General features: G+C 37.2%; 3 protein-coding genes across 4 annotated transcripts in view; all 3 read right to left on the bottom strand.

The window, feature by feature from the left end:
• Window positions 1–1,186: 1,186 nt before the first annotated feature.
• Window positions 1,187–8,035, bottom strand: LOC146147874 (aldehyde dehydrogenase, mitochondrial-like). Of its 2 annotated transcripts, XM_083387583.1 has the most exons (12): window positions 8,003–8,035; window positions 5,787–5,819; window positions 5,579–5,683; window positions 5,293–5,433; window positions 4,431–4,560; window positions 4,289–4,350; window positions 3,153–3,318; window positions 2,623–2,802; window positions 2,372–2,556; window positions 2,031–2,198; window positions 1,565–1,722; window positions 1,187–1,395 (listed from the first exon to the last, which is right to left on the bottom strand). In XM_083387583.1, exons 1-12 carry the CDS (start codon window positions 8,033–8,035, stop codon window positions 1,248–1,250), a joined length of 1,509 nt encoding a protein of 502 aa, XP_083243709.1. In that variant the 3' UTR covers window positions 1,187–1,247. The 2 variants fall into 2 exon arrangements, with proteins under 2 accessions (XP_083243709.1, XP_083243708.1); XM_083387582.1 differs by lacking the exon at window positions 8,003–8,035 and having other exon boundaries at window positions 5,787–6,093.
• Window positions 8,036–9,947: 1,912 nt separating this feature from the next.
• Window positions 9,948–20,360, bottom strand: LOC146147875 (aldehyde dehydrogenase-like). Its single transcript, XM_083387483.1, has 12 exons — window positions 20,238–20,360; window positions 18,635–18,746; window positions 18,469–18,573; window positions 17,242–17,382; window positions 16,265–16,394; window positions 15,822–15,883; window positions 15,333–15,498; window positions 14,779–14,958; window positions 14,318–14,502; window positions 11,760–11,927; window positions 11,055–11,212; window positions 9,948–10,539 (listed from the first exon to the last, which is right to left on the bottom strand). Exons 2-12 carry the CDS (start codon window positions 18,695–18,697, stop codon window positions 10,395–10,397), a joined length of 1,503 nt encoding a protein of 500 aa, XP_083243609.1. The 5' UTR covers window positions 18,698–18,746; window positions 20,238–20,360; the 3' UTR covers window positions 9,948–10,394.
• An 846-nt stretch (window positions 20,361–21,206) lies between these two features.
• Window positions 21,207–26,732, bottom strand: part of LOC146147876 (sucrase-isomaltase, intestinal-like) — a 31,605-nt gene continuing 26,079 nt past the window's right edge. Inside the window, exons 51-58 of the mRNA XM_083387953.1 lie at window positions 26,580–26,713; window positions 25,844–26,005; window positions 24,944–25,060; window positions 24,316–24,464; window positions 23,429–23,573; window positions 23,123–23,221; window positions 21,730–21,888; window positions 21,207–21,437 (exon numbers count right to left, since the gene is read on the bottom strand). Coding sequence (XP_083244079.1) covers window positions 21,207–21,437; window positions 21,730–21,888; window positions 23,123–23,221; window positions 23,429–23,573; window positions 24,316–24,464; window positions 24,944–25,060; window positions 25,844–26,005; window positions 26,580–26,713 — 1,196 coding nt within the window. The remainder of the gene's footprint in view (window positions 21,438–21,729; window positions 21,889–23,122; window positions 23,222–23,428; window positions 23,574–24,315; window positions 24,465–24,943; window positions 25,061–25,843; window positions 26,006–26,579; window positions 26,714–26,732) is intronic.

The following is a 26,732-nucleotide window of genomic DNA, read 5'->3' on the forward strand; positions in this document are numbered from 1 at the left end:
CGTAGTAATTATTTTAATTAATAAAAACTACCCTTAAAAACTCAGCTAAAATCCTACGGGAACGTCGTGGCACACCTGGCATGGTCTCGCGGCACACCGGTTGCGGAGCACTGGCCGACTTTTTAATTTCTTCGCCACAGACCACCTGTGCAGTAGTTGCGGACCACAGTTTGGGAAACCCTGGCTTATAGGATATGTTGGTTAAAACCACTTATGTGTTTTGTGAAATACTAGAAAACGTGAGTGTTCGCCATTAAAAACGTTTGTTGTACTTTAAAATTGTGTCTCAGGTTTAATATTGAAGCACAAAATGTGTAAAAATGGTTTAAAATAAATTAATGTATAAATATCACTGCTGTGTAAACTGCATCGTACTCTTTTTCGAATAGTTTAAAAATCAACGTCAATAATCAGTTACAGCATTTTCAAACGTACCTTAAATTGATATTAGTAAACCTTCCTATATGCCAACTGGTCACCAAACCCTTAAATAAAATGTATTTATATTACCCATTCTCTCAAAACAGTAAATATTGTGTTTTTAAAAATTTAAATAACCATTCCTTAATATTTCGTCCCATGATTTCTTGCAGTTTGAACGACTATGTTCCTGGATGGGTGCCCGAGGATGCGTGAGACTGATTCATCGGCCTTGACTAAAACATGAACCGTTCAAGTTTCAATTGTGTAAATGTTGCTAATTGAGCTACATGACGTACTTCCTGCGTGCGAATTTGTGCGTTGCATTGCAGATTGCGGTTCTGAACAACCACGCTTGTGTATCGCGTGCTGTGCTCATTAGTGATTTGGCGGCCATCCATATAACGGTACCATCCTTGTTGCATATTAACAGTTAACACATGATAGTACCTTATCATAAATCACGTTCCTTATAAGCGTGCTAGAAGGTTCTAGTGATATGTTTATAGTTAAAACTACTGAACGATACACATAAACAAATATTTCCGAAAAAAATTGGATGAAGTGCAAACGTTTATATGGTTAATTGGGAAAAAGATAATTTTAGGCGGCCATGGCCTGGTGCTTGGAAACGTCATTAAAAAAATAATATGTGTATGCAACAAAGAATTACAAGAATTGTTTATATTAATGCCGTTGTACTTTATTGGCAGATACGATAAACCTTTAAAACAGAATCACGATAAATTAATGCAAATCACAGAGCTACAATTCAAAATCGTAACAATCTTATGAGGTAAACTTGTATAAAACTTTACACCAGTCTACTACTTCATTGGAGTATCAATTTTGACGATGACTGATTTGACTTCCGTGTACTCTTTTAGCGCATATTCCCCCATTTCCCGTCCAATGCCAGATTGTTTGTAACCTCCAAAGGTAAGTGATGGGCCCATGGCATAGTAGCAGTTGACCCTAAAATGTGGAAATTGTCGCGGCTATTTGTTAATGTAATTTCGTAGCTTGATTTAAATTAGAAAAAGAAATATAATTATTTGATTAACACTGAAGCACTGCCGTAAATCGATGAACGGTGTACACGCCTTAAGCGCTAAAAGTGCATAATATATTTGAAACCACTTACCAAACCATGCCAGCTTGCAGCGAGTTCGAAATAGCCAATGCCTTATTTATGTCTTTGGTAAACACAGCGGCGGCAAGGCCGTAAGTTGTATTGTTCGCACGTTCTATTACTTCCGCAACATCTTTAAATTTAAAAATCTGTTGAACAGGTCCGAAAATCTATAATAGAAAATTTACACGATGTGTATGCTGTGATCAAGCCCTTCTAAAGTCGCACTGGCCAACGATAACGGTGACGGTGCCTTATATCGCACACAAGATGCCTTCGGAAAGGCCTACCGAAATCAGTCTGATAAAGAATATAATACAAGCAATACATCGATCAAGCTGATTGATTTCGGCAAGCCTTTCCGAAGGCATCTTGTGTAGAAAATGCATGGTAAATAAGCCGACTAAACTGTACAAAGCATTTTCACGAAAAATTTAGAAAAAACATTGCATACTGTGGATTAGAGCGATAACGTTACCTCCTCTTTAGAAACTCTCATATCATCAGTGAGGTCGGTCAGAATGGTCGGTTGCACGTAATGCCCGGATCTATCTTCGACTGCACCACCTCCGCACAACACAGTGCAACCCTCATCTTTTCCGCTTTTGATATATCCGAGGATCTTGTCCTTTTGTAACTTGCTTATCTAATCATATTTTTTCCAGCATATTATTGCAAACATGGTATTCGTTATTATTTTACCAGGATTTAACTCACACAGTATAACAAACTATAAAAAACACATATCTAAGAAAACATATTTCATTTAAATGCAACACTTCTTTTTTCAATATTAGATTATGCAGTACATTTATTTACCTGAGGACCGTGTCGAGTTTTGAGGTCCAACGGATCGCCCAGCGCACCCTTGGTGGCTCGTTTGAGGCTGCGCTTCACAAATTCGTCATAGATGTCTTCCTGCACAAAAGTCCTAGACCCAGCACAGCAAATCTGGCCGCTATGGGTGAAAATAGCGACATGGGCCATCTCCACAGCGTAGTCAACTAGCAACACACACTCACCTCAGCAATTTGTTGTCAATATTAACAGACTACAGACTTTTAACTCACGATCAACATCGGAAAATATTATGTTTGGACTTTTTCCTCCCAATTCGAGCGAAACTTTTTTCAAGTTCGAGTCGGCCGCTGCCTTCATGACCAATCTTCCAGTGTTGACGGATCCGGTAAACGAGATTTTGTCGACATCTGGATGATGGGAAAGTGCATCTCCAGCAGTGACGCCAAATCCTTTCAAAAATTTGTTTTCACTTTGAACAATGAGCACATAGACGAGTAGCCTATTTAAAAAAGCTATGCTTTCACTATAATTATAGTTACTTTATACGCAGGTTACGTTCGCTACATTTTATTAAAATGTCTGCAGACTTGAACCAATCAATGATTTGAAATGCTTTAATTAAGCTGTAGGGTTGAAAGAATCCTAAGGCGTTACCTGTTGAATACAGCAAAACAGATAATATATTGTAACTGCGCTATACAACTTGTCAAAAATATATTTATGGTTAAATCACTTTAGTTGGATTTTCGTATGCTGTTTTGCAAATCGGAAAAAAGTTTCGGCCCCTCTAACAAATTACCTGGTACCATATTTACGACCCCCGGCGGGAATCCAGCTTCCTTTATTAGAGCGGCAAAGTACAGCGCCGATAGTGGGGTAAGTTCTGACGGTTTTAACACCAGCACATTTCCCATTGCCAAGCATGGACCGAGCTTCACACAACATAGAAGAAGAGGCGCATTCCACTGTAACCACAACGAAAATAATTTTATGCCTGTTCGCCTGGAGCTACAGCAGACAAGTCTCATAATTTTTTTTTTGTGTAACCTCACTGCTATTCACTAAAGATGTTTGTTGGATTATTTTAAACAGGTGCTGTTAATTGGCAATGTGAACACACGACAATCTTCAATCCTCTATACCGGGTTACCGCGCAAAAAATATTTACCCTGAAGTAATCAGTTTAAGAAATTCTGGATTAACCCAGTGTTGCACTCGGTTTACCGGGGCACACTGATGTGCTGCAATCCCATTCTAGGTGTTCCGCAAGTTTGTTTTATAACTTACTTCTTCCAACGGAAAAACGTACACCACGGCAGTTTAAAAGATTTTTCGCTTTCATTGTATTTAACATTGTTGAAGTTCGCCCGCCGTTATCTAAGATATGAATGTAAAGGGTTTATTATTGTTTTAGTTTTAGTTATTCCTTTGTAGGTGTATTGACGAATAAAAATTTAAACTTTGATACTGCAGTATCGCAATGATTTAATTCAATGATTTGACTTAGATGCACTTAAGTCTTCTTTCCCAATCGACTTTGACTAAGTCTTATGCAAACGGCTTGACTTGACTAAAGTGATTAAGACAAATGACTTGACGTTGACTTGAGTAATTCAGGAAAATGACTTGGCTCATGCTAAAACATGGGTTATTAAATGGAAAAATTGTATAGATTGGAACGGGATCACCGATTACATAAATTGATTATTAATTTTGTATAATGACTTTAATAAGATTGACTTGAAATGTCATAGACTTGGAGTGGGGCTATTCGTTGAAAATGACTTGACTTGGACTCAAGTTAACTTGCTAAGGACTTGACTGGGACAAAAGTCAGTTTAAAATGACTTGTTTACAACAGTGCTCGCTAGTGTAGCCCATGTTTAAAAGACGTTACCAGCACTTGATAAGACAACTGAAAATCAAAAATCTTACAGGTAGTATTCCTCCACAAACTCCAACCGGCTCATGTTTTGTATAGGCAAAGAAATCATCACCTGTTGGATTGCATAATACTGTAGTTAGGCAATATTCGCAAATGAAAATTCAACTGTAATTATTATTTCAATGCACTCACCCATCGGAACCGTTTTTCCATGTTCTTTATCAGCCCAGCCAGCATAGTATCTTAGCATCTCAACGCTGGATTGAATATCACCAAAGTAAACCACGCTGTATAATTTTCCAGCATCCATCGATTCGAGAGACTAAAGTTTATATTTAATTTATAATGGTCCGGGCCTTGAAGACCACGACCACTGGTTTCGGTTTGAGCAATTTCATTAACGATTTGCATGCCGAAACATTGCTTGATTATGAAACTATATATGCCACAAAAAAACTCACAGCTATCTTCACAAAGATTGTGGCTTTAGGACTACACAAATTCTTCTAAAAGATGGTTAACAGTAGAAAATGTTTTTAAGTGTTTTCGAAGGATAGTATAAAAGTAAATGTTAGGTTATTCAAGAAATTTTAAAATGAGTTCAACTTCGAAATTACGGTTTAGTTTGTGATGAAGGAGGGTTGTCCTGTCAATGATGAAAAGTAGTTGGTCACTTAGAGGCAACTTAACTCACGCTGATTGGTATTCCGATTTTTATGAATATCGCCACCTAAAATTTTTAACAGATTTTTTGGTACACTTTTACGACTTTTACGCAATCGTGATAATCCCATTATGACGCACACTTCCTTGTATTATGGCAGGTGAGTGTTGCACACTTTCTGTGTAAATACTCAATATATCGCTTGTTTTATGCTTATGTGCAGTTGGCAAGTTGGTTTACTTGCACGAAAGGGTAAAAGTCATTTTTGGCACTGGTCACGTTTCTACTTTTCGTTACGGTGGTGGGTTTTGCAAAGCAAGAAAAACGTGACCTTGGATACGCATGGATTTCAGCTCAGTGTAGTTGACTTTAAGTACAGAATAAACGTACGGCAAGATACTGGCGGTCTCTCAATATAAGGTCTGCCAGTTTGTTTAGAAGGACTCCTCTTTCACTTGGCTTCATTTTCCTCCATTTCGAACCGGGCTTGAACGCAGCTTTCGCCGCGGCCACTGCATCGTCAACATCCGCCTAATTATCCCAATAAAAGTGTCATTTAAATACCATAGGCCAAATAATGCACTGCACGATGCCTTACCCTTGCAGCTACAATTGATTTCTAGTATTCTTTACTGTGTCAGGCAAGTATCCAAACATGAAACGATTATACACGCACCTTTTTGGCTTCTGAAACGTTGCATATTGGTTGTCCGGTGGCTGGGTTCTCCGTCAAAAAAGTGCAGCCATCTTTCGCCGGCACAAATTCGTTGTTGATGAATAGCTAGATAAATTAATGTTTGATGAATAGCTAGATAAATTTAAACATATCTCATATCTTCCTCTTTCCGGTATATATAAATCATTCATTTTATAGGACGTCATACCTGTCTATATTTTACTTCAGGGTTAGAAATTGGCTCGTCCATGGCTTCCAAAAGACAAAATCTCTTCAACTGTAACAGGATATGGCTGTAATTGCCGCAATGACTAATACAACCTTGTAATTCAAATAACATCAATTCCAGGTGCGGGAGCAAAAAACGCTAAAACTGACGCATCAGCAAACTCGAGCTTGTCAGTCTCGACATCTGTTTGTCTATCAAAACAGGCTACGGCAGTCACGCCTTATGAACATAGCAGTTTTGCAGTTCCATAAAGCATCGCGCGAAAGTAGTTCTATTATTTCGATTGGAGACGAATTTGATTGTTCTTGTAAAATAGAAAACGTGGCCAACATAAAACACCTCACTACATTTTTTATTCTGGCAAGACTTTTGCTTCTAAATCATGGTCCTATGCCAACTACACAAGCTGATGAGCTTTAACAAAAAACAAGCATACTATAGGCTTCGCGTAGCTGCTTAGGTGATCTGTCTTTCGTGGCAGACTTGTGGCTTCTTTGCAGTGTTGTAGTTAACCAAATAAGGAAGTAAAGTACAACACTAACCCTATTGGTTAAAGCACAAATTCTAAAGTAGATATGGTATACCAGCCTCTTCTATTGTTTGTCGACTGTGCGTGAGTTATTAGGTAACGACAGATTAATTATTATTATCCACAACAGCTAAATCGACGTACAAGTCGTACATGAGCCTATGTAGCCTAATGTTCACGTTTCACAGCAACGCAAATACTAACGTTAGGATAACAGCGAAACTTTGGCGACCTAATTTCGTTCACTGAACTTTAATTACGCAAGCATTAGATAAGATATTAGCATAAATAGAATTATTTAAAACCATGTTTTCGTACTGCTTCCTCAATTTATTTAGTCATTGGAGAAATTTGCTTAGAACCAATATCACTTATTTTAACCACAAAAACAGAAAAAAAACTATAGGTAAACATTAAAACAGTAAACATAAACATGATAAGCGACCCAACCAAATGAAACTGCGACCCCATTTTGAATATCGACTCATCGGTGATAAGCACTGGACCAAATATACAGGTATCTAAAAGTGACAGATGTAAGGATTTAATTTTATATACTATAAGTTTGCTAAGTTTTCGATCGAATTGATTTAATTAGAAAAAAAATAAAAATTATCTTTACGTCTGAGTAAAAATATCGCCGTGGCAACTATGGCCCTGTACTAGTCGGTGACTATCTCCATAAAAAACAAACAAAGTAAAAAGTAGGAAATTTTGACCTAAAAATTAAAAAATTAATAAACACCTAGATATCGAAATAGGAAAAGGGAAATAGCAAATCACAACGAAAAAAATTACAAAAAAACTGCCGTCCAATACATTTGTCCGAATCAGAGGTAAACAATGAAATGCAAAATCAAAGTTTGAGCTGACTTGATCGATAGGCCTGGCTGTTTAATTCTGAAAGTTTGTGTATGCCGTATATTGCTCTTATGAAGATATAATATACAGTTGAAATGTCGTTTAATATAACTCAAATCTAAATATTTTTAATAAAATTTTAACTGAACGACAATTTCAAAAAGCTGACTACAGTTTTTTGAATTTTGTAAACAATTTATGTACATTTTTAATCGATTTTATCTTGAAATGATTTTACCAAATTTTGACCTAAGTTGTAAATTGGGACAAAGTTCAAAAAATAATCGCCCTAACAAATACCACCTAAAATAATATTAAAAATTGATCTGAATGTATAACGCAAGAAATCATAGAATATCGCCTTTGTGCTCAATTGATTTAAGTAAAACTGACAAAAGTACATAATTTTTTTTACATTTTACGTCATTAGGAACATCATAGTTGAAGTAATTTAGAAAACGTGATGTTCTCGAACAAATCGGGGTAACTAAACGAAGTTTAACCAGCAAAATACACAAAAAATGCGTCTATTTGGCTTCACTTAGCGAAACGTTTGTCTTAGACGTATATTTAATGCATAAAAGATTAACACTACATCATCTAGCAACCACGTAAAAAGTTTGCACAAAACGCAAAAATGCATATATTACGTAAAATCTTTGTTTTTTTATAAATGTTACTCACGTTATAATAGCCATATTCAGGTTTTTTTAAGGTTTGGTTTGGGTGACCGCTAAGTAGTTTTAAGAGACCGCAAGTGTTTCATTTAAATACCAAAAAGTTGCAAGTCAAAAATTTGGGAAACCGCTGGAGAAATTTGGGGGACCGTTTCGGCCATATTATAATGTGGAATAGAAAATTACATTAACTAGATATATTTTGGAAGAAATTGCATTTTGCAGGAAGTCTAAATGCGCACAGCGCTAGGCTTTGACACCAAGAAACGATGAAATATTACACGGCGCCATGATGCCGAAAACACTGCCATGCCAATAATGTATAACATACCATAAAACGAAGAATATACGCGGAAAGCGCGAAAAAAATTGCGTTTACATAGCTAAAGTTCGCAAAAAATATAGTTTGACAAGCACTCTCAGGGCCACATTCGACACGCTGGCTTGAACCACGCTGAGACAATATAAAAAAAAACAAGTTTTAAAACACCTATAGCAATAAATGTACGCGTACGATTATCACGCGGCCCACGAATACATGATAAAACTGAAATACTAAAAGTAGCTCGCAGCCCACTAAAAATGGCTCTGTGTCCCACATTTGGGCCGAGGCCCACACTTTTCCGACCACTGATATAGTGCTATTGGTCATAATATAGTGCTAATCATTCCGTTTCAAACAGCACGTTTCTTAAAATTATCCCCCATCTCGGATTCTTCACGAAACGGGTTTTCATTAATCTTCAACATACGCATGTGGCCATGTAGGTTAATACCTCTTTCAACATAAACAAAAATAAAAAAACGCCAGTTAATCGAACGCTGCAAGAATTGTTTTGGTGTGGTCAATGTAAGTAATCAAATTAAGTTTAAACTAACTCAAATAGCTTTACATGAAACCAACCTTCCCTAACATACCCTAGTTCTTCGAATGCATATTAACGTAGTCCGACAAGACAATTAATTGAGAAAAATCGCGTTAAACTAGCCAGAGGGCAGTTTTAAGATATTGATCTTTTTTGCGTAGGAGAGATTTGCTGTTTGTTTATTTGCATGTTTAAGCCGCGACATATAACATTGTCTGACTCCATGTAGTACGGGTGATAACGATACACACACTTCTTACGTCTACAACAAGTGTAATCTGGCCATTCTGGAGTCGTTTATTGGTCAAAGATAACAGCTTACGTAACATAGTACAGGGTGGTCCAAACCTTGGGCCGACATCATTTTTCGTAGCCCGCAAACACTGTTGAATTATTGCGATGCGTATACCTTTAAGGGTTTTATTAAAGAAATATAAGAGAACAACGAACAGCAAGCTTGTTCGAAGTGTTTGGTTATGATTACATATTCCGGTTGCACCATTAAATAAACCAGTTTACTATCGCTCATTAAGTTTGGATCCAGGGGGTGTCAAGAAAGACTAATTTTTAATGTATTTTAGACCGGTTTGAAGGTCGCAGAATGTCCTATATGGAACTTTTTTAAATGACCGTTTGGCGAACTTTTAAGTTATATTTGCGTTTTGTTTTTCTCTTTTTTATATGAACATAACATAAAAAGTACGACCCTATATCAATAATAACTTTTGCAACTTTTAAGTAAATGAACGATAAAATATATCGCGCTTCTGGAAAGTATTGTTTTTCAGGTTTTCACTGTGACTAAAAGCTAACGTCCTGACGTTTTCCTGGTGCAATTTCAGCAAAATTGATCTAGTTAAAATACATTCTACGCCTATAAAATGCAGTCTTCTAAAGTAAAAGTTTTGTAAAATACGCAATTTTTTCGCGCTTCGCGCGCACCATTTTGCCAGTCTCATTATCACTCGTTTGCATTTGCGCATAAGTTCGATGAGAGCAGCAAGTTTCTGGAGTTTACAGTGTATCTCTTTTGATGTTACTTTTTGACAAAGCTTTGTGGCGTCATCTTTAAACAATTCATGCCTCGACCAAACGAAAATCATTGATTGGCTCCTGGCACGCATGTATCACTTTATGTGGCCCGCGAAGAATACGCAAGAAATATTGTGGCCCGCGATGCTGTCAACCTTGGACCATCCTGACATAGTTTATCGAAAGCCATCAGTAGAATAAACTCCTTCATTAGACCCTCTTCAATATGAAGCTGTTTGTACGGTACTAACAGGATGCAGCAAATGAAGGTGTCCTATTTGTTCAATGTCTTGCTTTCCTCCGAGTTGTGCTTTCTTTTCAGTTGTGTAGCCCAGTTGTTATTAGAGGGACGGTATGGTCACTAGTTCAAACTTTACAACAGGCTAGTTGTTTTCTAGTCAGGCCTTTCTTGCATAAAAATCATTAATCGATCTATTGAGGACTTCCGGTGTACACACAAGATAGAATTACATTCTTTTTTCTTGACCTTGCGTTTATAGACTCGCAGTACATTCGGCTTATTACGGACGCCAACCACGCGACTTGGAACATTGGTAAGAATAATATATGTAACGCATACATAACACAAATATATAATAGAATAATTTTCAGTTTGATTTTTCTATTCGATAAACTTTTCCTGAATGTAGACAGATTTTGTTTCAGTAAAAACGTCCAGGGCAGCACAGCCCAAGTCTCTGCCAATTCCCGACTGTTTAAAGCCACCAAACGGCATTGAAGGTTGCAGGTTGAAGAACGTGTTTACCCTAAAAAAGAGTTCATTTCACAAAAATATATGTAGGCCACACACGGTGGATATTCGTTTCGAGCCACGCTCACAATGATACTAAACACGAAAACAGTTGCATAGTGCTAAAATAAATTTTAAAGTTTAAGAAAAGTATGTAACACTATGTGAACGTTTTAAATAATAGAATCACATATTTCATTTAAAACGTTCACATATTTGATTTAAAAAAATCACTAATTTGATATAAAATGCAAGCAATATGGACTTTGATATCTATTCCTAGTTGACACTTAAACTATGTGCTATGCACCAAAGTTACAGGCTTTCTAGAAATGCATTGTAATGATTAACTTGCTTTGTTAGTTACACAAACGTGGTCTTCAAAAAGTAAATTTAAAAGCCAACTATATAAGCAAAACTATTCAATAAAGGTCGATTCATGGTCTAGTTGGTCGCGACACTTTGTGTCTTAAACATGTTAAAAAAAACGGGGCAGCGAGCTAATCATAATAAATATTAATTGTAATTTACCAAATGGTTCCCGCTCTGACTTGCCGCGTAAAGGCCATGGCGCGATTAAGATCGTTGGTCAAAATACCGGCCACCAGTCCAAAGGGCGAGTCATTACATCTACGGATCACCTCCGATACTGTTTTGTACTTGAAGACCATCATGACAGGGCCAAAAATCTGGGGGTAATTAAGAATTCTATTAAATAGCGATGTCTAATTGCATCCGTTGAAGCCAATTAATAGGAATCTTTATAGTATGTATTTTATCAAAAGCAAGTGTTTACACAAGACTTATTTTACAAAAGACTTAAAGCAAACAGCATCATGGTTTGTATTAATATAAAGACACTTTTGCTTTACCAGTGCAGAAACGTTAAAATGTTGTGCAAAAGTGTTGAAAGTATATGCAGTGTATTTTAAACGTATTTTGTGTACGTTGGTGCCTATAAGGTCGAGATTTTGGTTGTCTAACTAGCGTTGGGCGCCTCTCTATTGTGGTCTTATGTGGCAATTTTGCCATGGTTTAAACGTATTTCAAAATAGCGCCTCTTACTAAAAGGTAATAAAAAAATCAAAACTGTAGAGGGTATACTTCGCAAAGGTTTTAAACAGGCTTGGAACAAATGTTATATCCCCGATCGTTAGTTTGAAATAAATTTGGCAATGGTATTTTTGGTTCAGATAATAATTACTACACACATAATAAACTTTACACATAATAAACCTCTTCTTTTGAAATTTCCATGTTGTCTGTCGCGTCGACAATTACAGCAGGGGTGACGAAATGTCCCTTACTGCTCTCGAGACGCTCTCCTCCACACAAAAGCGTACAACCCTCCTTTACTCCGGCTTTGATCATGTCCATTATCTTTTCTTGTTGGTATTTGCTGATCTAACAGTACAACATACAGGAAGACATTGAAGTGATGCCCATGGCGCCAAATTCGATTGAAAATAATATTTATCTGACTTTGTGGAAAGCTTCAGTGATAATAAAGTTGTAAATTATGATTTACTGATGAAGGCTTGCGAAGGGCGCCCAAGTTTGTAAAACCGTCCAATGCCTGAAGCTTTTAGTTTACTTAAGTTTATTGACCCGTTACTGTGTAGTTATTAATGGTCACAAGCGAGCTATACGAACAGCCCGATTTTGTCCGTTGAAAACCGTGTGCCCTACAACCTACATGTTTGGGTCATGGTGACGTTGCTGCCCAAGTATATAGACAAATCTGTCCCTTTAAAGCAAATATATCGCGAATCGTTCTTATTCTGCACTTCTTTTTTCGCATTTTAATTATTTAATCTTCCGTACCATTACTTACAATCGTTATGTCGCATGTAAAAGATCCCATCGTGAATATTGTAGGCCAGTGTTTCTTAACCTTTTTCACTTTGGGGCCCACCTAGAGACATTGGAAAACGTGGCGCGGCGCACTTTGCGAGCGTAGTAAATTGCTTGCAATTTTTTATTATATATAGGCTTTGTTGCATATCTTTAAAAAGACTCCAGCCTTGAGACCGAAATCGGAAGAAATCGGAATCAGACCTAAATGGCCAAAAAAGGCCTATACAACCTTTTATCTAACCCCAAACACCAACCATAACTATCACTAACTCCGCGAATATTTTCAACCCTAACCCAATTGCTATCACCACCAACTGCCCGCCCACTTAAATGGACAAAATTACGCCCAAGACTGTAGGAAAAGGGTATGGAATCATTGGGGGACACCTGTTTGGCATTGGTTGTTTGCTGTCGACATTTGGGAACTTATAAGTTTAAACAGGGGCAAAAAATCCGGGGCCAAAACAGCGGCGCCCAAATGTCGACAGCAAACGACCAATGCCAAACAGGTGTCCCCAATGATCCCATACCCTTTCCCTACAGTCTTGGTCGTAATTTTGTCCATTTAAGTCTTATTTCGATTATTTCGGGCTTAATTCGACATGTTTAGGTCTTATATAGACTATATTCTAGATATTATTCTGTCATGGTCATTACTGCGAATTTGGCGTTATTATGTCAGTGATCTTTAGTGCTATGGTATTATAGATTATCTGATTTAAATATTGTTGGTTTGTAGGTCTTATTGTGTTTTCTACTTGAAAGTATTGTGGAATCAATGAGCTAAGCTTAATAGGAAAGTAAAAATACATGTTTTTTATATTAAATTATTTTTTCCTGTTGCTCGCGGCGCACCTGACAGCCTTCCATGGAGCACCATTGCGCCTTGGGCACCGGTTGGGAAGCGCTGTTGTAGGCTATTGTACTGAATGCAACAATGGATTTATAATTACAAGACAAATGTAATTGGGTACATCTTGCAAGTCGAGTGTTTATATAATACCTGAGCGAAATGTCAACCTAAATAGTCTATCTACACCAGACCTGAGCAACATACGGCCCGCCAAGCAGTTTAATCCGGCCCGCGGCTTACTTTCAATAAAATTCATAGGCTAAGTGAAAACCAGGGCAAGTTGACAGATCTTGTCAAGACCCCGCCAAATTCGATTTTTAGCCTGTTCTAAATGCTAGAACGGAAATTCTTTTCGCGCTTCGCGCGAATCTCTTCTGTGTTGTTTGTATATTCCACGCGATTTTTGGCAACCTCTCAGACAAATAGCGTCCTCTGCTCAGTGGCACTCTCTCCAACGAAAGTTTAACAAACTTAGCCTAATATTTAAAATATGTATAAATATTAGGCTAAGTTTGTTAAACTTTGTAACCTATCGGTAACTTAAAGTTTTAAAAAGGAAGAAAAAACATAAGTTTTTCGTACGACATTTTTACGTATATAAATCTTAAGTTTTGGGTCAACGCGCCCCACAACTTAATAAACGCTAATATATCAAGCTATATACATTTTTAGTCGGTGCTCAATGCTTCACGTACCATCTAAATCTAAATTAAAGTTTGCATTTTCAAACAAACATAGTGGCAAATTTTTCGTTTTGTGACCTTCTTTAAATTCGACTTAAATTGCACATTTTCGCACAAATCTAAACGTAATAACAAATTGGTTGATTAATTTGTCTTACACCGTCAGAGTATGACGTCATATTGTATGCATTTTAGATCCTATATTTGACCCGGCCTGCCACAATATTTCAGGTTTCTCATGCGGCCCGTGGCTAAAAATAATTGCCCACCCCTGATCTACGCGGTTATAAATGTCGCCCAAACGCTTATAAAAATTATGTTAACTCACAGCCTTTTTCGTGCTTGACTTAAGAGTAACCTAACCAATAACGTGCATGCACCAACCAAGATTATCAATATACCTGAGGTCCTTGTTCGACGTTAGGATCCATAGCGTTGCCGAGCTTCCTTGATTTGGCCCTCGCAACGCTCCTTTGCACGAACTTGTCGTAGATGTCTTCGTGAACGAAGGTTCGGGAACCGGCGCAACACAGCTGGCCTCCTTGCGAGAAAATGGCGACGTGCGCCACTTCCACTGCACGGTCCACTGCAATGAAGTTGACTTGTTGAGCTCAATGAAACGAAAATAAAACTTTTAAGCAAAATAAGCAGGATTTCTCCAGTATATGCGGCAAGTATGATTTACATAATAACGTGTTACATAATAACGTGAAATAGGCCTTTCAGGTGGAGAATCTTAAGATGCTAAACAGTTACCGAATGTTATGCTTTTTGTTTCGACCGTCCTAATTAAATAGTTTTAATGTAATTCAGTGCTCTGCATATCTCCAAAAATCATAAAAAAAACATGTCAGTTTCTCACCGTCAACGTCGGGACAGATCACGAGTGGATTTTTGCCCCCCATTTCCAGCGTGACGTTTTTAAAGTTGGTTTCGGCCGCTGCCTTCATAATGAGCCGCCCGACTCTGGTGGAACCGGTAAAGGTAAGCTTGGCGACGTCCATATGACGACTTAGAGCCTCCCCGGTAATATGACCGAAGCCTACAGATTTAAACAAAGAAGTCTTTAAAGCTGAAGAATCAGTTAAATGTACTTAACAATGTATTTGTATTTAATGCATTTTTCACTAGAGATGGAAAATTTACCATAAAACCTTATTTTCGACTACAAAAAAGGCGTTTAATGCAACAAAATATTCTGATTACAATTATGACTGCTTAGTTTTTTGATTTCACAACTTATTGAAATTTTAGTCTCAAACGATATTAACTAGACTTAGAAGTAGATTTAAATTTGATGGAATCCATATTCGATAATTATGTTCGGTCTGAATTTATCTCTTCTAATCGCAAATCACGGCGATTATTGACAGCGCGTGTTAACCGTATTTATTTGTTGGTTCAATATTATTATACCTGGAATAACATTAAAAACTCCTGCAGGGAACCCGGCCTCTTTGACCAGTGATGCGAAATACAGCGCAGTTAGAGGAGTCAGCTCTGCTGGCTTGAGGACCAGAGTGTTTCCCATGGCAAGGCATGGTGCGGTTTTCCAAGCCAACATGATCAACGGCACGTTCCACTGTACGAACATATCAGATACAATGATAAAAACTTCGTAAAGCTACTGATTTGGCAATTAACAAATCATTCCAAAAACTACCTTATTAAACGAGAAAAAAAATTATAGTCGTTAAAGATGAATGGTATAAACAAACTTTAATTACTATTATTACTATTAACAACAGGTTATTTTCTCAGAGATTTGCTTAAAAATGTAAAAGTTTAATCGAAATTTTGTATTATTAGGTATTCCCACCACAACAAAAAGGTACAGGTCTAAAATACCAATACGCAATAAAGGTGATTTTGTTCGGTTTAAATATAACGCTGTTTCCGGCCTACCGGTGTAATGGCTGCACAAACTCCGAAGGGCTCATGTGTTGTATACATTAAACAGTTTCCTTCTGCAAAGAAATATACATTTAGAAGTCAGCTATGGACCTTTGATTGCGGACTTCTTGTACCGTGGTTACTACAGCACTACAATATAACCGTAGTAGCATCAGTAAGGGTTTACGAGTATAATTGGAATGAAAAGAGCTGCTTTTGCATGCAAAGTGCAGCTCGTATGATCAACCGTTGTGCGAACTCATTAGTGCCCTTTTCTTTTGAATGACGTTTCTTAATATAAGGGTATTAAGGTCCTGAAATCCAAGTAAAATTTGGCAAAATACAAGCCAAGAACCAGTGCAAATATGTAAACGAGAGATGATGGAAACCATTCGTAGCTTTGCTACTTTTTAAACAGAAAAAACATGTTTGTTTTTGTTGGTATCTCCTATTACCTGCAGGAACAACTTTCCCATGGTGTTTGTTGCACCAACCGGCGAAGTAGCGAAACGCGTCGATGCTTATCTGCAGGTCGCCTGCATAAACGCGGCCGAAGATTTTTCCGTTGTTTAAGCTCTCTAGCGACTGGTTAAAACCGAAACAACTTTAATTGGATGAAAAACAAACTATGGAACTCGGATAAATATATTTTTGACAGCTTGGTCAGGGTCGGTTGCAGTCAAGGGTGTCGAAGCTGAGAATTAAACTAATATTTAAATGTTAAAGTAACAAACATTATAACGTGGATACGGGATGCATGCAGACCGGAAAAAAGACACGGTTATGTATAGTTAGAAGTAGCACAAATGCGAGTTTTCATCATCATGTCGAATACAAATATCATGTCGAATACAAAATTCAACATCATGTCGAATACAAAATTCAACATCATGTCGAATACAAATATTCCAACATCTTTCTCAAAGAAGTTGTTGGTCCTATAGACATATATACCTGCAGTCCTGCACTGTAGCAAGTTGCATTTGATATACGTCTATAGCGGCTCTGAATAATCACGCAATTAAAGCACTCAAAATTAAAATTATTATGTTTATTTTGTTTAAGGAAATTGGGCATCAACTAAATCAAAAATGCGGCCAAGATTGAAACATGCTTGACTGCTTGCGTACAGGTTCATATAGTAGTCGGTCTAACAAACACTGTTTATAACAGCAAAGAGAATGAAAAGACACCCAAATTATGATTTTTGATTATGTTGACATCGTAAAGGGCGATAAGGCGTTTAATGAATAAAAATACCATCACGTTTAACAAATGCTGGTTTAAAAGTTAAAACGACATTTGAATATACCACGCTGAACTCATCAAGCGTTTTTTCAAGCAGAGCGCTGGAAAACACGGATGGTTAATGTCATCCGTTGTTTACGGTGCACCCACCCACGTGTATAGTGTGTTCTGTATATGCTCTCACCGCGATGTAGCGCCGGTTCCTTTCCAGCAAATCAGCCAGCCTGTTCAGCATGCCCGATCTTTTCGTGGGCGACGTTTGGCGCCATTCGGAGTCCTGGCGGAACGCTTCCTTTGCAGCGGCCACAGCCTTGTTTACGTCGACCTGCGCGTTTACCAATAACATAAACAGTACACCTACGCGTTCAACCAAAAGGAAGCGTCTGTGTTCCTCTGCCGCTGTATTACGCCATATGGGAATGTTGGCAAACGTACAGCGCAAAATAAGATGGTGGCGGTTCGACACTGTTTTTTTCGTGACAATATGTGATAACCACCAAGAAATGCATATACTGCATGTTTAACAAGTAATCAACTGTAACTATTTCGCATTGTTAGAGTGTGAACATACCAATATTCAGAGTTTTGATGCCTTTCTGACAGTAGCATACTTGGGCAGTGTATATAAGGCCCTAACTAAATGTATAAGCAACACAGAACTGGAAATGCATAACACCAGTCCAACGCGGTTTAAATGACAGGATACTTTAAAAAAATAATTAAGCAAACCAATTTAGCTCGCTTCCTTTACCATCATCTAAATCTAAAAGGTCACAACCTCTAAGCCAGTGGGTCTTAAACTTTTTGAGACACGCCCCCCTTTTACAGTTTTCACAAAACTCGCGCCCCACCTTGTTTCAAAATTAAAAAACATAAGCATAACAGCAATTTATTTCCAGGTTAGTTGCATTATTGCGAAGGATGTAACTGTTTTTTGGATACCAAATGTTTAATTTGAGTATTAGTAGCAGGGAAATATCACTTCGCCTTAATGTTTAGTCAGTATCATACAAAGTTTGTAAATTTCTCGCGCCCCCAGCAAAGAACTACTGCTCTAAGTTTTACTAGTTAAATAAATCCCATAAAGCCCATTGAAAAAACATAAATCTATATAAAAAGACCTATAAAATGGTCATCTAAGTCCTAAATAACAATACTATGCTTTTAAATAACAATACTATGTTTTTTGGTAAACCTGTAAAACCGTATTTTAGGCAAATCGAAGACCCACAACGCTATAGTATTTAAAAAAAACGTAATTGAAAATTTGCAATTTTTATATTTAATAAGATGTCTACTTAACAAGCATTTAATGGGATGTCAACTTAAAACGATATTTAGACGGGGATCATTAAATTTTGCGTTTTATTAACCGTTGATATTCACAAATCAATATTTATACTAAACCAACCTGCTTTGCTTCGGAAACCGAACACAGAACTTCGTCTGTTGAAGGGTTGAATGTATTAAATGTTGATCCATCCTCGGCGTCTACCCACTCGTTGTTGATAAACAACTGTAACATTCAAAGTAGCCAACCAAGTACAATGTTAAACTGCTACACGCATTAGCATTACCTGTTTGTATTTGATCTTAGGGGTTTCAACAGGATACTGGACTTTAGCTTGGTCGGCAGTCATTTCAACGAATTCCCCGAGTTAAAGCTTTTCCTTTTTGGCGTTATACAGTCTGCAGTAGTTAAGAAAATGACAATGGTTTACTAGCGAAGCGAACTATAAAATTAATCAGGCGTTTATTAGTTACCACGCCACCGCCACCTCGTCGAGTAAATTTAATAATGGTCTTGATTTGTGCAGCGTAAGTGTATATATACCTGACGGCTGGCATTTTAAAGGACTTTACGTTGAGAACATTGTCAACGCACGGAAAGAGCCGTTTTAATATCTTGGTCAATAAGTTTGTTTTTCACAAGGGTTGCTAAGACAAAATGCCAAAATAACGCTTTTCGTAGCAAGGTAAAAACTGTGAAATCGGTAGTATTTGTGTGTGCGGTGCGCAGTGTTCTCCAAAATACACGACTTAGTGCGGGTATCACGAAATAGGTTTCGAGTTCCCGAAAAAAAGTTACCATGGTTAAATAGACCAAATACGTTAGTGAGGCAAGCGTGAAAACGTTTCGCTCAGGTCGTGCAGCGCGCCTGAGTTGACGCAAATCTTTTCAAGCACTTGAACTGGGGCAGGCGCTCCAGCCTGAAAAGAATGCTGACAATTGTTTTTAGGAGCAGAAATAAATACAACGCTGTGCACCTGAATCATAGTTAACTCTCGGGCGTGCAGTAAATAGTGTACCTTGGGCTAAAGCATAACGAAAATTAGGTTATTTGCTTATATTAACAGTTGTATAGGTTAAAAAATCATATAAAAAGGTAGTTTAATTTCAAATGAAATTTGCAAGATATAAATTTGGGTGTGCACATTTTTATATAAGTGCCCATTCGTTCATGCACAAGTAGAATACACGCCCAGTCAACCTTCACTCAATGCAGTCTAACACCAAGCAGTTGATTGATACACCGCGATGTGTTTTTGATGTAGGGGTCACATTTATAATGATAGTAATCAATAAATTGAGCCAGGCTGCCTAGTACTTAGAATCAATTCAATTAACTTATTTGTTGAAACAATACTCCTCCTAACTTTGGATAACTAATGGTTCAAACTTGAACTCTAAGGTTGCGGTCAAACTGTTTTAAAAATATTAATTATTATTTCCTTGCTCTGAAATGCTTGCCGAGTGCTGCTTTTTTGTAAAACTTCTTGTAATACATTTTGGCCTCATATGAGCTTGCTTTTCGCTCGCAACCGGACTTTTGAAAGTAATATTAAAATTCTACGTATAATCATTCAAGCATTGCACATAATAACCGCGACCAGGGCCAATGTAAACATTGATACAATCAGCAAAAAGATCTGTCCAGTTTAAGGCATTCTGTTTTAAAGGTTTGATCGAAAATAGATAAAACTGCTTTTGGCACCAGAAATAGTGTGAAAATACGCTCAACTCTGATCCACGAAAATAAATCATCGAGGTTACAACCAATCCAGCAAAGTTGATATTGTAACAATATAAAAACTACAGTAAAGTCATAAAATTAAAACATAATCGGTAATTATTTCTGTCATTTTATTTTTCAGATATTAAAAGAGCATCATACTTACGTTTTAGCTCTTATTGTAAAGGGCTCCTTTTAAATTCGGATTCCACTTGGGACAGCGGACATCTCGTTAACACCACTAACTACTTATTAAAAGACAGTCTGCAGTGATTTTACTGGATGAGCCTGCATATAAAGTCAGTGGGCAGAAATACGATCGTTCTACCGGGGAATTTTTTAGCATTCCTTTCTTTCTTAACTTGCCTACACTACCGTGTCGCGCTAGAATCTTCTTTAAAAATGCCAAACAAAAATTAAATTGGTTACAAGATATAGGAAAATCGTAAAGCCTAGGTTGCCGGCAAATCTTTGATAGGCTGACCAATTGCAGTTAGCCACGTAAACAAACACTAATCGCTCCCCGTAAGAAGCGCCACACGAACCTAGTGTTTGTGGAAGACAGATAAATCTCGGGAAATGCAGTTTACTCACGTAGTTGAAGAAGACTTTGATTTCCTAGCTTCGTAATCAATGGCTGCAAACAGTTGAACATAACTAAAGCACGCGGATAACAGTAAAAGTAGTAGAATCTTATAATAGTGTTGTACTAATATATTTTGGTTCTTGACAAATTGTTAAACAATGCTTTTATAATCACTGACTTCGTACGGCTGTATTTAACCAATATTACCTTTGCATTAAAAGAAGAAGCTGAGTAAAATTTAAAATTTATTTGCTATTTTTCTAAAACGAGCTGGAGAAAGGAGTTCGACGAACACACAGAAAATATTAATTACAAGTTTGTGATGAAATAAAATGCGCGTTTCAGAGGCCCATGTTGAAATACACGACGTTTAGACGAATCAACTGGATGTCAAGGTTTTAAAATTAACACGTTAATTTACAAAAGGGGAGTTTTGCAGCAATCTAGTCGTTTAGGCGAAATTCGTATAATGCAAAATCGAACAACCTTGCGTCAGCTTTGACCTTCAATTACGAACTATTACTTAAGTCACAAGCCTTGGCAAGTCGATTAGGACCACTCAATAGTGTGTACGCTCGAAAGTCCCAGTGTCAAACCACTGATGGTCAATTTCTTTAATGTAGCATCGTAAGTAAAGTTGGAGCCATCGAGAATGTTTCCGTCAGCAGTGACACCGCTAACACCCCCATTCTGGCCGTAAACGGTAATAGATTCAAAGTACAAACTCGATATTTCTGGTAGATCTGCAGCGGTGTGGTCGACCGTGATTGTGAGTTGGCTCTATGTGAAACAAATAAAAAACGATGTACATGTGATCAATCAAAAACGTATGCAACGCCTATTGAGAAATTGCGTTTAAACTTGCATTTAACAAGCGTTCAATGGACAAAAAACTGTTTTTTTTCAACAAGTGTAAAATTTTAAAAAGGTTAACAAAGTTTCTTTATTGTAACTTTATCTCCGATCTTTAAACTAAAGTTTGTATGAAAGACTACGATTTTCGACAATTTTTTTAACATTAAAGTTGCTTTTTCAAATGAGCATCAACGCAACCCACAAACGTATCACTCACTGGTATACATGCGAAAATCATGTGATGGAAATTGACCGACATGTCCCTTTGTTCACCGTCGTCCCAGAACAAGTTGCCGTTTGCCTCTTGAATAGCATCCAAAGCTACCAGGAGAGACATCGGATTTTTCCGGCTTGCATTTGTCGTCACATCAGGGTTCTACAGTAGTACGTGAAACAAAGCGATAAAGCGAATTAGCGGTATACTTTTATTTGTTACCCATCACCTTTTGACAATGAGGTCTATAATTATGTAAATGATCGCAAGATATTAGGCCTGGCGCTTAATTTTGAAGAGAAAAAGCGTCATTTTGATGAACGTCGCTACCCTTGCTTGGTCGTGCTACTAGTTAAGGTATACTTATAACTAGGGCAATTACTTTTTGACTTGTCAAAAAAAGGGAAATTTTGTCAAAATATACACGTTAGTTCAAAATTTGGCAAAATTATTTCAATTCAAAATCGACTAAAATGCATATAAACTAGAGTCAGCTTTTTGAAATTCTCCTTAGTGAAGTTTTATCAAATTTTAGTTGAATTATACTCAACAGCATTTTAACTGTATTATAATATGCATTAGAGCAAATATACGGTATACGTGAGCCGGCAAAATTAACCACCCAGGCCTAGTTAATCGCATTAGATTTAGCTCGAACTGTGTTTTTGCTTTATATAAGTGTGTATCTCTGATTTTGACAAATATATTAATCAGTATTTGCTGTCGTTTTTCGCTTGTATTTCGCAATTATCTCATTTCCTATTTCGATAATATGTTAGGCCTTTGTAATTTTCTGCAATTATTTTTACGTTTTATTTCAACTGTTTACATAAACAGTTTTCTAAAATAACCAGGGTCTTGTATATGTTTGGCATTTTAATAGTTGTTTGTCTTTTTAAAAGGACAAAAATAAAAAAAATAACTGTATGCTCGACCGGTAAAAATATCAAAATGTGTGGTTGACGACGCCAAGACACTAATGTAGTAATTAAAGCACAACGTTGTTTAAATCAACATATTTCTAATTGGTCAAAATTTTGTCAAAAAAATATATTTTTAAAGTCCCAAATTTGTCAAAATTTTAATTTTTTTGTTACGTTTGAGTTAAAAAAATAATCGCCCTATAACACAATAAAACGTCATAACACAATAAAACGTTAGTCGTAAACACAACCACAGATGATTGGATATCAATCATTAAAGACCCGGTATACGCGAAGTAAATCTATGTAACAAACTATAACTCATTGGCGATTTGTGTTGATGTAAATATTTCGAATAAATGTTTGTACAACAATTGAAATCACATATGCATTGGTAACAAACTTTAGCCAGTAGCCATACACTCCGAAATTTTCTTATTAACACCTATATTATACCCTTCACTTTGTTCTACCTGCATCGGGATTATGTAGCCTCCTCGGACGTGTAAGGGAATGTAGTCAAGTGGTGCGTCAAGTGAGATGAACTTGCCCGCGTTCATTACTTCTGCGCCCTGCAAAACAAACTTATTAACACAAGGCTGTATAACAGAGCTGTGTAAAACTTCAGAAGTGGAAATCCTTTAATAATTGTTTTTATAAAAAATAAAATAATAAACTATTGAGTTTCGACGTGAATGCAGTTCATCCGGTGTTGTATTTCGAAATTCGTTATCCATTTGATAGAAATATAAAACAGTATTTGCGCAATGCTCACTTACCGTCCGGAAATCGAACCACCTCGATTGGTCGGGGAAGTACCCGGTCACTTCGGTGGCCCCCTCGTCCATCACGGGGGTGACAAGGAAGGCCGGGCCAAGGAGGAACTGGCGGTCAGCGTCCCACGTCTTGCGGTCCGACGGGAACCTGAAATACAGAGAGGTTTAAGAGAGCTGAATGTTGCAGCATTGTATTATGGATACGCACTGTATACATTCGGTGTATAGGCACTGGTCTTGCGAAATGTGATACCTATATCCGGGATTTTTGCAAACAAAGTTTTAAACATTGAAAAATTGATTACTACTTGTCATACATTGTAAATCAATGACTAATATAAAGAACACAAATTGATGACATTCCTGTTGTATATAGACCACCATTTAACCAACTGAAATGTCGAAGAACGTAATTACCACAAGTGAATAGTATCGACTGTCGAGTCAGTGTTTTTTGACTATTATTCGCACACAACGGATAATAAGGATATTATTTAATATCCATTATATCAGGGGTTTGCAACCTGGGGGCCACGGGCCTTTTTAAGGGGGCCATATATTATTTTATCATTTTAACTACCGTTACAGTATAAACCAGTTTTTTAACTAATTTTTAAGGTTAAAAAAAATACAGGGGCCATTGATTTCTCACATTTTTTTTTCAAAGTGTGAAAACACGGTATGAAAAAGGTTGGTAACCTCTGCATTATATTATTGTTTTTATCCTCATTTTACTTGTTATATACGCGATTTAGTGTCACACAGCAACCCAATATTCGGAGCTTTGTAATTATTTATCGCGTCTGCAGTACACAATGTCAGCGCTTTTTGCTTTAACTTTTATGATATACTAAACAAACATTAGGAGCGTTATTTAAAGAAGCACTTACTCGTGCACAAGTGCTCGCACCAGGGTGCCGCCTTGAGTGTGAACTTCGTAGAAGAGAGTGTACATGTAGGGCAGGATGGAGTAGCGGATTTCCAGAATTTCACGAGCCGCGTTTTCGAACTCTGTGCCAAACGCCGACGGATGTTGCGGCTGTCGAAAAATGAATAAGTCGATAAAAAACAGATGATAGATGCCTCCTTGTTGGTAGATAATGTTGATAAGTTCGTGGCGAGTGTTTTTGCAACTTTAATTGAGGTTTGGAAGATGTGCCTCAAACAGCTGTGGCCGGTTTTTCTCAAACTGGTACCACTTACGCGAAAGTGTTCCAAGCTGGTACACTAGCAACCTACGGACATAAGGTGTTTAGAGAAACAAGCAGGCAATTTTATGCGCTTATCACAAAACCGGTCTTTTTTTGCAAAAAATATGCTTGTAATCCCGGATCGAAATATTACTCTTGGCGCTGTGAGCAAAATTTTACGCAAATTTACTTGCGTTCGCCATTAGGAATATGTGTAATCAACCATTCGTTTTAGAAATAGGTGGAACACGCATCATCAATATGAAATAGTCCGGGAAAAATAGAATACGCGCTGGCGCTGAGCAAATTCCTTTCGACTGCGACTTACGATCATTCCGTTTGCGTTGTGATTCCTGCTGAATGGGTAGAAGGCGCCCACTTGTGTCCATCGCTGGCACATTTCAGACGTGGTGTTGTACCAAAAGCCGCATATGTCAGCCCCGACCTGAAATTAATTGGTTCCATGATGTATAGTTGGTAAATATTATGGATATTTTTGTTAGGATATACGCCCATTCTGTCACTTTGAGGCGTTGGTCTTTGGTCTTTATAAAAAAATAACCCTAGGTTTGGAAAATCTGAAACAATTTTTTATTTATTTTTATTTTTTTAATAAAAATCACTTATCACTGCAGTTACGCTAAGGGTAGCTTTATCAGTTCTGAAAAACGTAAATAAGACGATTGTGTTTTTCAATAGGCCGTTTTCGATTTTTTGAAACCTATTTGATTATTTTTTGATCTTAGTAATAGTGTGCAATAGCTTTTTTAAACAACCCCAATTGACATTAAACTCATTTGCATCAGAATACTGAGATATCCTGTATTATCGTGAGCTCATTGCGTAAACATAAAGAAAAATGATGAAGTCATGGGCAGTAAAAATATTGCTATACTGGATTGACTGGTTTAAAGTGATATTCTTGTTGTTTAATATTAAAACAACGTTTCTGATAATGAGGCAAAAGCTATAATATTCGGGGAAATATCACAACCCACATTTACCCCCGTGGTTTCATTTAGCTTGTTTAATACCATTTATTACACCTGAAAAGCAACATGCTGCAGACCACACAATTGTATATAATTTTGTCCTTACGACCCTTTGTTTTACAACTTGCTTTATTGAAATGTATACATACAGCTTTTTATTGCTGATAATAATTATTCGATTAAGGTTTACTATTGTTGGTGAAATCAAGCGTCGCGTACACAAAATATTCACTCACATAAGCGAAGCCGAACAGGTTGAACTCGAACATAATGGGAATACTCCAGGCGATTTGGCGCCACTGGCTCTGGTTGTCGCCGGTCCAATGACCCCCGTACTTTCCCGAACCTGCGAATGTCGAACGCGAAAAGAGGAAGCTTCTCTTGTCCGGAAATTGCATCTAAATGACAAAACACTTGTTCCTGTGCCGATAATTCGCGAGTATGGCGAGAAGTCAAATATTTCATACGAGGTATAGGCCTACGTTATAGGCTACTTAAAAAAAGTTGATCCTTTTTAAGCTAAGTTTGTTGATTTGCTGCTTTTGATAGATGTAATAGCAGTATCAGCCTTGTATTTATTTGCTCATTTTAATTCAACAAACTTGGCTTACAAAGCGAGCAGAGAGTTACAAACATAAAGTATAATGTAATAAATCTCATTACCAACAAAATATTATTAGTTATTGCATAAATTTAATAACCAAACATAATATCAGTTATTATAGGGCTATTTGCAATTTACAGTGGCGAAATAGGATTAATTCATTTTGTAATGAGTTTTGTAGAACACAGTAATCACCAAAACCTTGTTAAACACCGGGGGCATCTTAACTATTCTTAGGCAAAGCCATAGGCCATCAACGATTTGTGGTGTTGTATGTTTTTTGTGAGAAGAAAATTATGATGTGAAAAAATCCATTTAAAATTAATGTTGTAACAGTTAAACGCTGGAAAAATATTCCGGATATCCACCTTCAATGTGTCGTAGGTTGAAATGGACATGGTGTGCCCGTACAAGCTGTGCAAGTCGTAATGCAAGCCGAGATGTTGCTGGTTGTCCATGCAGAAGGTCTTGTCATGGAGTCCGACTCCGTACCACAAAATGCCTGCGAGTTTGAACCATGA

The sequence above is a fragment of the Ascidiella aspersa genome, chromosome 4 (genome assembly GCF_963924565.1).
Source record: "Ascidiella aspersa chromosome 4, kaAscAspe10.2, whole genome shotgun sequence".
NCBI lineage: Eukaryota > Metazoa > Chordata > Ascidiacea > Phlebobranchia > Ascidiidae > Ascidiella > Ascidiella aspersa.